The following is a 12000-nucleotide window of genomic DNA, read 5'->3' on the forward strand; positions in this document are numbered from 1 at the left end:
CGCTTCATGCGATTTAGTTTCTTACTTTGTGTCATTCTACCGACAAAACGTCTGCATGACGCGGTTTTCTCTTTTGTTATTTCTATTTTATTTTTTTAAAAGGAAGTGGCGCTTTTGTTTCTTACCGAGTTGAGTTTGACAGAAGCACTTCCCACTCCCAACCCCGACATTCCTTCCACTATGGTAAAAAAAAAAAAAAAAAAAAAAAAAAAAAAAAAGTCTGCACGGTAACCTGGAGATTGTCCACGTTTACAGCATTCAGACGAAGCTGCTCCACTCCACATCTGCAGCCCCGGACCTCCGCGCGAAGAGCGCACACAGCCGCGGGCCTTAAATTCTTTCATTTTTGCGGCCTTTATTGCCATTGTTAATAGTTGTTTTTTTTTTTAATCCCTTTTTAAGTTATTAATTCCGTAAAAATGTTTGCTTTCTGCGTTTTCGTGTCCCTCCTCACTGCGTGGTCTTCAGTGGAGAGTAATCCCAGTCCTGTGTTGGGAGATGTAGTCGTGGACAGATACTTCATCCCCAAAGACTGTTCCAGAGAATCGAAAAACGGAGACCATGTTCGCTATCACTACAACGCAACTTTTGTCGATGGAAAAACATTTGATTCGAGGTGAGTCACTCCACGTTGAGTCCGAAATTCGGTATGAAATTATTTAAGCAGCAGAGGGCCCTGAAGCCAGATGGAAAAAATCAGTGACGTTAAAATCCCGAGCTGATGATTTACGTGGCAAAACAAGTTTGCAGCGTTCGCTGACAAATCTGTGCATGCACGCCAAGCACAATCTTCTGCTAAGAGTTTACATGCTCTTAAAGTCGACCCCCCCCCCGACATTTCTTTTGTACCGGTCAACCTTTTGGTTTTCTCCACAGCCACCAGAGAGGAGCAGCTAAAGTGGGCCTGATCGGGGAGGGTCGGCTCATCGCCGGGATCGATAAGGGTCTTCAGGGCATGTGTGTGAACGAGCGCAGGACAATCACCATCCCGCCGCACCTGGCCTACGGGAGCACCGGTGCAGGTAAATACAACGTACATGTACAGTCACTGCTCTGCATGAATGACAGTTTGTAAAGGCCAAAGTAGTAACGGGACATTCTTTTAATCCGATTACATTTTTAATTTTTTTTTTTTTTCATACAGCACCAAATCACAACACAAAGTTATTTGAGGACACTGAACATATCAAAGTCCTTACAAGCTTTACAGCATTATACAATTAAAAAAATAATAATAATAAAAAAATTCACCTGAGTGGCTCAGAGGAAGAAAAAAAAAAAGTCCCCTTTAACAAGGAAGAAAAAAAACAACTCCTTTTAACAGGAAGAAACCTCAGACACAACCAGGTTCTTTTAAACCTTAAGATACTGCACATCACAAATTCCTGTGTGATCAATAGTTATTTGTAATTTAAGATTGCCCTCTCTGTGTTTATTCCTCCTGTTTGCTTTCATAATGAAATCATGTTAATAAAAAATGAATATGTGGATCATAGAACAATGTCATAGTGTTGATGGCAATGGACTACCTGTTCAGTTTGGTTTAGTTCCCCACACCTTTGTCTTTACCGAGTTCGTCTAACCTTCATCTGACCGTATTTTCAGGCGACGTGGTTCCTCCAGACGCCACGCTGGTGTTTGACATCCAACTGTTGGACCTGTGGAACAAGGCCGACCTGGTCGTCACCAAAACCATCAGCACTCCCAAAGACTGCAAGCGCTCCGTGATGCGCACCGACTTCGTGCGTTACCATTTCAATGGCACTCTGCTCGACGGCTCCACCTTCGACTCCAGGTGAATTCTGGCTTGGACGCCCGTTGGTGTCAAGTGGAGAGGTTTCCTATTCAAATGACTTTTTAATGTGCCAGTGGAATTTGTAATTGTAACCTTAAAAACGGTCAATGTTTGTTCTTAATCTCACTGAATCACCAAAAGCCCCGTACCAATGACTGCTCCTATGTGTCTGTGCTGTGTCATCCAGGTCTGTTGTCCGTGTGAAGTTGAGTGTTTGACTTTGCGCTTGTGTGAGCCCTACGTAGCTACATCAGGAAGCAGACCCACGACTCCTTGGTGGGCGAGGGTTGGCTGATCAAGGGCATGGATGAGGGCCTGCTGGGAATGTGTGTGGGAGAGATCAGAAATATTGTTATCCCACCGTTCAAAGCCTACGGAGAGAAGGGATCAGGTAGGTACAAATGATTTGGAAAAAAAAAAAAAAAAAAGAGAGAGAGCAGCTTTGAATTTTCAAATACCAAGAAATCAACGGACAAATCACTCCACCGTCCTTTTTTTTTTTTTTAGGTACAGAGATTCCCCCCGAGGCGACTTTGGTGTTTGACGTCCTGCTGGTTGACATTCACAACTCCAAGGACAACATCACCGTCGAGGACCAGGTGGTGCCCGAGTCATGCACTCGCAAGTCTGTGGTAGGGGATTACGTTCGGTACCACTACAACGGTACCTTCCTGAACGGAGTCACTTTCGACACCAGGTGAGCTCACGGCCATGCTGATTGACCGTTATTTTGTTTTTAATAAAAATTTGATATAATACTTGCTGTAATAAAACTGCTTATATATTTTAAGGTTTTGACACAAAAGTTGGCCTAAAAGATCTCAATGTTCACCTCTCGCTGCCCACAGCTACCAGAGGAACAGCACATACAACACCTATATCGGGATGGGGTATGTGATTGCGGGTATGGATCAGGGGCTACTGGGAGTCTGTATTGGGGAGAGGAGGAGGGTCACCGTCCCTCCGCACCTGGCGTACGGAGAGAAAGGGGCAGGTAAGTTATTGTAGCTTTTCCTGCAGCTTGCGGGACCTTTCTAGAAAGTTCTCTCCATCAAAGCCATCACCCTCCAGTCCACTAGTGGACAGCGTTTCAGTGACGATTGGCCTAAACTCAGCATGAAAAGCCGAGTCCTTTTGTTTCCCTAAACATAATCATGTGTCTTTTCCTTGAACCTAACAACATGGTGTTTCATGACTAAGGAAGGCAAAACAGCATCTTGCTGCTGAGGATCACCATGTTTAAAATGTTAACTGGTTGGATAATCTTATTGAAAACTAAAGCTAGTTTTACCTGATAAACAAACAGATGGAGGGGATTGCTACTTGATTGTGATACATTTTTTTGGGGGGTAATTTATCATGGTTGAATTAGGGTGGAGTCACTAATTGATAAAACATAGAGATGATGAACATCGTCTCAAATTTCTGTGTTAAATATTACAAAACGGACGAGTGGTTGAAGTCCAAACAAACAGGAAGTAAATCCAAGAAATAAGAGCATTTGTTTGCCACCCACACCCCTGGTCTGTGGTGAGTGTGCAGTAATGAACGCAGCGTTTCCATCAAGACGAAGTCATTTTGTGCGTTCCGTCCAGGCGGCGTGATTCCCCCCTCGGCTGTGCTCATCTTCGACATCCACGTCATCGACTTCCACAACCCCAAAGACACGGTGAACATTCAGATCACCTTCCGGCCCGAGCTGTGTAACGAGACCACAGCGGTGAACGACCTCGTCCACTACCACTACAACTGCACCCTGGTGGATGGCACGCAGCTGTTTTCCTCGTGAGTCACACATTTTCATCATCGGTCTTTAACACTTGATATTTTGCTGATTTCAGATTACCGTAAAATAAACCCATAATTGTGTCCTCTTTTAAATTTTCTTCACAACTAACCTCGTCCTCAGACATGACTACGAGAGCCTTCAGGACGCAGTGCTGGGGTCGGACAAGGTGATCGATGGGCTGGACGAGGGCTTGCGGGGCATGTGTGTGGGAGAGAAGAGGTTGGTCACAATACCGCCTCACCTCGGCCACGGGGAAAAAGGAGGTGAGATTTTTCTGCTGTGCGACCCGAGTGACTCGCAGTCAGGCTAAGGTGCACCACAAAAATAAATTAAACAAATGTGTTATTTCTTTTGGTCCGTCTGTCAGCCACCGGCGTGCCGAGCAGTGCCGTGTTGGTCTTTGACATTGAACTGGTGAGCTTTGAGAAGGGCGTGCCGCCTGGTTACCTGTTTGTGTGGATAGAGGAGAGTCCTGCAGACCTGTTTGTGGCCCTGGACATCAACAAGAATGAAGAGGTGCCACAGGAAGAGGTATGTTTCTGCTGCCTGTACAAACACTGCCATCGTCATGTCACACAGCAGACAGAAGCCCCTAAAAGAATGAATCTAATAGAAGAAGTGAACGAACAGTACAGGGATCCTCGTTTCTCCTTGCAACTCAAGCCCTTAAATAACTTTTAGGTTTTTGCTCCCATTCATGCTTACTGGTACTGTCATGGCTATTCTATTTTTCTAGTCTGCAGGTCGGATGTAAAATCATAAAAAGAAGTGGTCACGCCACAATGTAAAACGACCAATAATACTTATTTTAACTTGATTAAAATTGATAGAAAATCGACTTAAATTCTCAGAAGAAAAAATGCCCACTATGCATATTCTTTACATATATTATATTATTGGATTATTAGCTGTCACGGATGATTTAATGGATAAGTAGTATTTTCCAGATTTTTTTTTACAAATATTATTCTTTGTGTGTAAAACCATAATCTGCAAACATAATTAAATACACCACATACAGTGATGTAGTGTCGTAAAAAGTACAATATTCCTTATGGAAATGTAGGAAAGTAAAAGTGTAAATAGCATAAAATTATTATGTTAGTTTGACGCTGCCAGGTGGAAACATCAGGAATTACATTGTTAAATTGTTCTATCACACTGAAGCTATTGTACAAAATATGAATGACTGACTTTCAAAGTGTATTCTTGACCTTGGAGACAGCAGATGATTAAAAAAAAAAAAAAACATCTCGAGATCCATTTCGTGGCTGTTCCGGAGCTTTCAATCCCATCACATGATCTTCGAGAGCAGATGGAGTTTGCCCATTTGTCCTGATAATTTTTTTTTCCAACTCCCATGTCTGCGCTTTATAAAGAAGCCAGCAATCATAAGACATCTGTAAAATGTTCAGAAAGATTGGAAATAAGCAAACTCTCTATCTGATGATGAAGACCATGTGATCTGGCTGAAAGCCCCACAACAGCCACTACATGAACCACAGGGGAGTGAGACTGTCTAGTTAACCATATATGATGATATAAACCTATACAAAATGTTCAGTTGTTAACTTTAAATAATGCTTGTGTTCAGGTAAAGGTGTAGAGTAGGTGAGGTAATGAATTGATCACTAATTATGAATTATGATTGACAGTAAAACATGAGGCTATCACTGGCATTAATTACTTGTTGACCTCACTACACAGTTACTGATCTTCAGGGTTCTTTTGTCTCCTGAACTTTAGTTTGGGGAGTTCATCAAGCTGCAGGTGACAGAGGGCAAAGGTCGTATAAAGCCTGGATTGACGATGGAGCAGGTGGTCATAGACATGTTCCAGAACCAGGACCGAAATAAAGACGGCGTGATCACAGCCAATGAGCTCAAACTAAAGGTTGACGAGGACAAGGAACGGGAACTGGCTAGGCACGAGGAGTTATGAGAACAAAATATTTTAATTCTCTCTCAGGGATAAACCCCAACACCTTAAAAAAAAAATCAGGCAACGAGAGACTTTTCCATTCAGCATCATGGTTTAATATTTTCTGTACAACATTGGAGAGTCTTTTAAATGAAGATAGTGTAAAGGATGTTTTTTTTTTTTTTTGGAGTTCTGTATTATATGATTGTTTGTGTCTAACAGCTGTATTTCAGAAAACCAAATGAGCACCTTTATTTGTCCCTGAAAATCACAAATTAAAATGTTTGTAAGAAAAAAACTAACTTTTTCAGTTTTTTCCTACGACATATCCTTTGCACAGAAAATCGTCAGACATCTAGATTAACACTACCTGTATTTATGACAGGAACAGATTTGCTCCAGTATATTGATTACCTGTTGGTACTGGCTAATATCTTTTTTTTTTCTTTTTTTTTTTTAATATGTTTTACCGGCTTCTTCTCAAGCTGCACTTTTTGGTGCAAGTTGCAGAGTTGCAACATTCCCCTCACAATTAAAAAGGGAAGTGCATCAATTTCACACATCACAATCTGTTTGTAGATCCCATGGAGAACTACCACAGTCGAGAGCGCCTTATGGGTAACATAGGAGCATGTGACGGGTAAGAATAGTGGACACAAAAAATATGACATCCCTGGCTATTTAAAAGAGAAAGAAAAAAAAGAAAAAACTTTGTAGAAGTGCAATGCCAAACTAGTGGAGTACTCTCTTTAAAGGCAAAGACCCACTTTTCTGTGATCACCTTTAAGGAAAAAAATAAAAATACAAATACAAATTAGCAGTAAGAATACCCAGATGTCTGAAATAACCACACATCAGTGAAATCTGTGGAGGCTAGTGCTCTAAAATGTCATAAAAATGCAACATCAGTAAAATACAAAGTTATTTGCAAAGAGGAAATCACATTATCAATACTTTTTCAGCAATCGCATGTTAAATGATGCATCTGTCTGTCCTAACTGTTATTTCAGATCACAAAGTAAAACTGATTAGTCATTTGAAAGAAGCAGGTAACTAATTTCAGCATTTTGTACACCTGCGTAAGTGCCAAGACTAAAACTGCTTCAATTGGATTTATATTAGTAGTTAACGGTCGGATCCTGGTATTGTTCTAAACCCAATAATAATATAGATATTATTAGGTATTTCTAATAGAAAGAATTTAAAACCTATGGCTCATCTATGTCCTTGCACTTCAAGAAATAAGTAGTAGCATTAGTTCAGTTTTTAAGGACCCATTTGGCTCATGTGGAATTCACGTTGTTATTAACAATAACAAAGGAATTCACGTTGTTATTAACAATAACAAAGGAATTCACGTTGTTATTAACAATAACAAAGGAATTCACGTTGTTATTAACAATAACAAAGCAAATCGAGGGGTAATCCCTTGTTTCGTAGCATATTTAAAAACGTGAACTCTACCTTTAGCTCAAAAGACTGCACTTTTTAAGCTTGCTCGTATTCAACGTCCACCGAATTATCACAACAGCTGCTCACTGTTTAGTATCTCTGTACACAGTGACGGCCACCGCGATTCAGAGGAAGCACAGATGTCCCTAAAGAAAACACTGCTGTACGGTGGCATCGTGTTTTCTTCATTTTGTTGTGACTAAAGCTGTAAAGACGAATAGCTGCATCGCGGTCAAGTTAGCTGCACCCTGCAAGTCACACACTTGAACATCAAGTACTTGCAGGCCACACAGAGGTTCATGCACGGTACGCACGAATCACACAGAACAGTGTCAACAGGAAGTCCAAGACTTAACCGTTAGAGACATCTACAAAATGAGTTGTACGCCTTTCGCTCGAACATGAGCACACTGTAAATAATATTTAAAGGCAGTCCATCTTCATACAGGAAAACGACAAAGTAACAATTTTAGTTGTTTTTTTTGTTAAAAGGAGTGAAAATTAGAAATAAACTGTGTAGTTTAAAGAGTGCGAGAGTTGCACCATTAACGACTTGGGTGCACACGGAGGTTATAATATCCCTGTTTGAGGTAAGTGAGATTGTCCAGCATGCTAAATTGCGAACGTAGCGATCCAAGTTCACCTCTGTGTTTTGTCCTAAAGTGTACACTGTCCGGTTCCTGCTTGTGCGTCTGTCTTACTTGTTGTCTCTCGATGAGGTAATGTATCTGAGGATGCCGTTTGGAACCTCCATGGTCTCGTCCTTCACCAGCACGATGTCGAAGGAGTTGAGGTACGACTCTTTTCTCTCGTCCACCTGAGGGACAAAGCACGCAGGCAATGAGTACCCGATTTCTTACGGCTGCACGCGTTGTTGTAAGAATGACGCCACATATGAGTCGGACCTGGTCGTTGAGGAAGCCGACGGTCAGGATGTTCTGGGGCTCAGGCACCCCGTCAGCCATGGTCAGGTCTCCCAAAGAGTCTCCCAGCAGCAGCACGTTGGGTCGACCCTGCAGCTCTCCGAGTGCAGCTGCGTGTGTCAGAGCACCTTCCCTCTTGTTGAAGGTGTGGATCAGCTGGCCTTTGAAGGCTCGCAGGGCTCCCTCGTTCGCAAGAAAATGCTGGGTTACAATCAATGTACTTACAGTGTGGTTTCCATAAACTCTCTGTATAGTAATGATGTGAAGTTAAAAGAAATAGAATGTGCTTCTTTTCCATTTCTATATGCTCTATTAGAAATGAGTGAATAAAAAATAAAAAAACATTATAGAGAATTTTATACAGTAATGAAAGCCAGGTGTAGTTAAACTCACAGTGTGGTCAAAGTCCATGTAGTTGGAGATGATGTGGACATTGGGGTGGAAGACGTGATTCTGTCGGATCACCTCCTCCAGGATGTCGCCAACGCCGGCAGAGAAGATCAACAGAGGCACCTGGTGCTCAGCCAGACGGTCAAAAAACACTTTGCAGTCGTCCCTTGAGACAAACATAGACCACTCATGAGACCGGGACGTCGTGAAACATGAAAGAAATACACTCGTCTTTTGTCCAGCAGCACGACAAGTAGTTAGACTGGTGAATCTATGTTAACCACTGTCAGTAAAAAATTAAAAAAAACCTGAACCCAAAATGTAGTTAATATAACTGATTCCCAGCTCACTTGTAAAGGTATTTAAATGTTTTGACTGCAGAGCACTTAACATTTTTTAGTTTTCCCGGGACGCAGTAACAAACTGTTTTTGTTTTTTTTAAATGTTGCCCCATATATGGAGACAATCACCAGAAAAATGACAAAGTCTATAGTGGGTTATTGCACGTGTTATTTTTTCTGTAGTAATTGTTGAACATGTAACGTGTAGCTGTGTGTACCTGAGCATGGCGCTGGACTCCCTCACAGCCTGAGCCAGCATGTCTTTTCTGATCTTCTGCTCAATCAGCAGCTCGTGGACATTTGTCCACCTACAAAGAGAAGCCCGAGTTCAAGATGTCAACCATCCTCATCTTCAATTGTCTTTTCTTTAACGCCCAGGAAACCGAGCTTAAAAATTCAAAATACTGAAAAAAAAACACATTCTGCACGTTTTAAAAGTCATTGGAAAAGATAAGATATACTTTCAAATGTACTGTATATCTTTCAGTATGTTCTAGATGGGTTCAAATAAAAGCAGATGCAAACGGAGTTAGTGACGCATACAGATTCAAATAGAGAAAAGTTATTATTTTGTGCTGCTTATTTCTTACCACTCCACCATGAAAGGCAGCTTCTCGTCGGCACTGCGGCCAGCATCGATCTCTATGGGATAATAGGTGTTCCACAGCTCCCTCATCTGCAACAGAGCAACACAATTATTGAGCATTAATCACAGACTAATCACACAGGATGTAACAGCGCGAGCTTATTGGTCCATATTGCAAAATAAGAGAGCGGCTTTGCACCCAGTGTACCTAACGCCCCTTATTACTGGAGCACACTCACCTTTTTAGTGCAGTCTTCATTAATCAACAACCGGTTATCCAGGATGTCTGAAAAAAAAGAAGCAGCAAAAAATAAGGTTTATAAGTGTCAGAAAGGCACAAGAGACTCAAACAGTCAAAGCAGGATGCAGGACAAAGTAACAAAAGTCCTTCAAACCAAATTATCCGGATGAGCAGACTCTTATCAAATGATAAGAAAACACTATCTGATGATGAGATGGTTTTACTAACTGTGGGTGGTGGGTACTCTCTTGCCGTTGTGAGCAAATCTGGTCAGTGTCATGTCGAAATCTGAGATTACCTGTGAAAACAGTTGTATTTAGAGCTGAAACAGCACTGAGCAAACAATCGAAGGGATTCAGTCGTACACAAATCACATGTATTTTCTCAGGGTCCAAACTCCTGAAGGCATGGTTTAGCATTTTTATATTTACACGTGAAGTATCAAGAAACAACAACAACACATTGTCTTAATTTACCACAGCAACGTTGTACATGTATCCTCATCATGGGAATAACGTTAAATGGTAATCATCAATCAAAGTTCACTCACAACGAACGTTGACGGGGGAAAGTTGCCTGGATAGCGGGTGTGAGTCCCTAAACAAACATCTGCGTAGTGATGTCATGTTGTCACGTCCTCCCCCCCCCCCCCCCCCCTCCCCAAGAATGTTTGCATAAGAAAACTTTGTGTATTTGATATTAACTCGTGTATTTCGTTCAGATATCGCACCTGTTCTTGATGATAAACATCTCAGCTCCGAGACTCGCGTTTTGAGCGGCTTCTGGTTTGGAGTTTGATTGTCAATCTTCCACTTGCTCAAACGATCAAGTCGAACGTGCCCGGTTATAGACCTCCACTCTTCGCTCTCACCTGCAGGCTGCCCGCATCTGCTCGCTGCATGGCGTGGATAGTCTCCTCCACCCTCCCGCGTTCCCTCGTCAGCACCGAGCACTTGGCCAGCTCCGGGACCTGAACAGAAGGTTTCATTAAATGCAGCCCTGTCGACAGCGAGGGGTTTTAAGTTTATTTCAAGTATCATATTCAGTTGACTGAAATTCCGGCACACGTGCACAGACGCCTTCTTGTGTTTACTCGGCTATGCTTGTTTTCCGAGATGAAACTTATTATAATCATGGTGTAAGACGAGCCTCCTCGCCTCGGTTTTGGTGAGCTGGTGCCAAATTGCCGAGACGGTCCGCGCAGGTGTGTAGATCCAGGGAATGTGGTATATCTGCAAGGAAAGCAAAGGTTTCAATTTGTTTAGGGAACAATCGAAGACATTTTCCTGGGGGGGGGAGTAGTTTGTTACTAATTTAGGGGGAAAACAGAGATGGTGTAACAATGAAAATATAACAATATAACAGATTTTCAACGTAATTTCAGACTTTTAGATCCAGAAAAACTCAAATTTCAATAATAAAGGGGGAAAAAACAACAACAAAACCCCATCATTATTACCAGGATGAAATTAAGCCAACATTTCAAAGAATTTCCAGTTTGTTTCATAAATTAGTTCCCACATGCTTTTCACTTTTTTTTTTTATTTTCAACATAACACCTTAAATCAGGCCTAATTTACAAATCACGTAGACTCTCTATCATAAAGTAACGTCCAACGCAATACAGATTATTTAGTTTTATTTGAGTGAAACACTGGTTGGTTATTTTAACCTCCAAAATGTGACAATACTTAAACTATAATAGTCTGTTTGGTTGCTACTGCATCGATTACGTAACCGCTGACCGTTGCAACTTACCATCTTTAAATGGAGCGAGACGTCAGCTGCTGTAAGGGACGGACATTAAATGTACATTATATATATAGTGTTAAATAAAAGCTGTTTCAGTCCATAAACGTATAACATTTAAATAATGTATCAACTGTTTACAGCTCACTGTTTACGTCCCTGTTCGTCGCACCTACAAGATTCCTCCTCCCCCATCTCAGAATCCTAAACATGGTTCCGACCGACATTTGTTCCTACTTCACCGCGAGTATTCATTTTTAAATGTAGAAATATGTTGTAATTTATCATGTTTTGCTGTTTGTCTATATTTTTGTGACAAGTAATGAGAATGCCGAGAGACTGCATAAGATAATTAGGCTAAATCTGTTAGATTTAGTGTGCATCACTGAGATTGCTCTTCCCAAAAATAAAAGATATGACTAAAATGTTTTAAAAAAAGTCCAACTGAACGCTCAATTCTGAGTTAAAAGTACACACATTAAATAATGATAACAATGAATTATTATTTCCTAAAGGGTATTATTATTATGCAGGCCTACCCAAACCTAACCTGCATATTATAGCATGTCGTCCATGCCATAACAAGTGAATACACAATTGGAGAACATCTTTGTCGGGCTCCTTTAATGTGATAAATAGAATTGGGGAAAATGTGTCCCAGGGTCATGTTCCCAGTGCCATATAAATCCGGGGAACCCAGGACCTCGGGGACATAGGAATGACTCCGTTAGGGGCCACCTCCACACCCATCACACAATGGTATAACTCTTACAATAGGTTTTCTGTCATGTGAAAAAGAATGAAGTGATATACT

The 12000-nt window shown here is 41.4% G+C and overlaps 2 protein-coding genes across 3 annotated transcripts; one reads left to right on the forward strand and one right to left on the reverse strand.

Annotated features, from left to right (window-relative positions):
- Positions 1-200: 200 nt before the first annotated feature.
- LOC138617097 (peptidyl-prolyl cis-trans isomerase FKBP10-like) lies at positions 201-5802 on the forward strand. Of its 2 annotated transcripts, none has more exons than XM_069691809.1 (10): positions 201-616; positions 877-1022; positions 1606-1795; positions 2041-2186; positions 2303-2492; positions 2644-2789; positions 3391-3580; positions 3705-3847; positions 3952-4115; positions 5331-5802. In XM_069691809.1, exons 1-10 carry the CDS (start codon positions 420-422, stop codon positions 5523-5525), a joined length of 1707 nt encoding a protein of 568 aa, XP_069547910.1. In that variant the 5' UTR covers positions 201-419; the 3' UTR covers positions 5526-5802. The 2 variants fall into 2 exon arrangements, with proteins under 2 accessions (XP_069547910.1, XP_069547911.1); XM_069691810.1 differs by having other exon boundaries at positions 2309-2492.
- Positions 5803-5825: 23 nt separating this feature from the next.
- On the reverse strand, positions 5826-11363 carry LOC138617106 (7-methylguanosine phosphate-specific 5'-nucleotidase-like). Its single transcript, XM_069691823.1, has 11 exons — positions 11196-11363; positions 10595-10669; positions 10309-10407; positions 9666-9735; positions 9436-9482; positions 9201-9286; positions 8829-8918; positions 8273-8435; positions 7862-8062; positions 7658-7773; positions 5826-6285 (listed from the first exon to the last, which is right to left on the reverse strand). The coding sequence occupies exons 1-11, from the start codon at positions 11196-11198 to the stop codon at positions 6282-6284; spliced, it is 954 nt and encodes a 317-aa protein (XP_069547924.1). The 5' UTR covers positions 11199-11363; the 3' UTR covers positions 5826-6281.
- Between the last annotated feature and the right edge of the window lie 637 nt (positions 11364-12000).

This window comes from Brachyistius frenatus, unplaced genomic scaffold, assembly GCF_029030835.1.
Source record: "Brachyistius frenatus isolate BFR_SWC_R1_liver_20210118 unplaced genomic scaffold, ASM2903083v1 Contig_11, whole genome shotgun sequence".
Taxonomy (NCBI): Eukaryota; Metazoa; Chordata; class Actinopteri; family Embiotocidae; genus Brachyistius; species Brachyistius frenatus.

Coding starts and splice junctions, on each gene's coding strand:
- LOC138617097 (XM_069691809.1), top strand. CDS start 420: ATGTTTGCTTTCTGCGTTTTCGTGTCCCTCCTCACTGCGTGGTCTTCA. Junction 3,581..3,704: donor GGCACGCAGCTGTTTTCCTC/GTGAGTCACACA, acceptor CCTCGTCCTCAG/ACATGACTACGAGAGCCTTC. Junction 4,116..5,330: donor AAGAGGTGCCACAGGAAGAG/GTATGTTTCTGC, acceptor CCTGAACTTTAG/TTTGGGGAGTTCATCAAGCT.
- LOC138617106 (XM_069691823.1), bottom strand. Junction 9,483..9,665: donor GAGAGTACCCACCACCCACA/GTTAGTAAAACC, acceptor CTTTTTTTTCAG/ACATCCTGGATAACCGGTTG. Junction 8,436..8,828: donor GAGTCCAGCGCCATGCTCAG/GTACACACAGCT, acceptor GTTTGTCTCAAG/GGACGACTGCAAAGTGTTTT.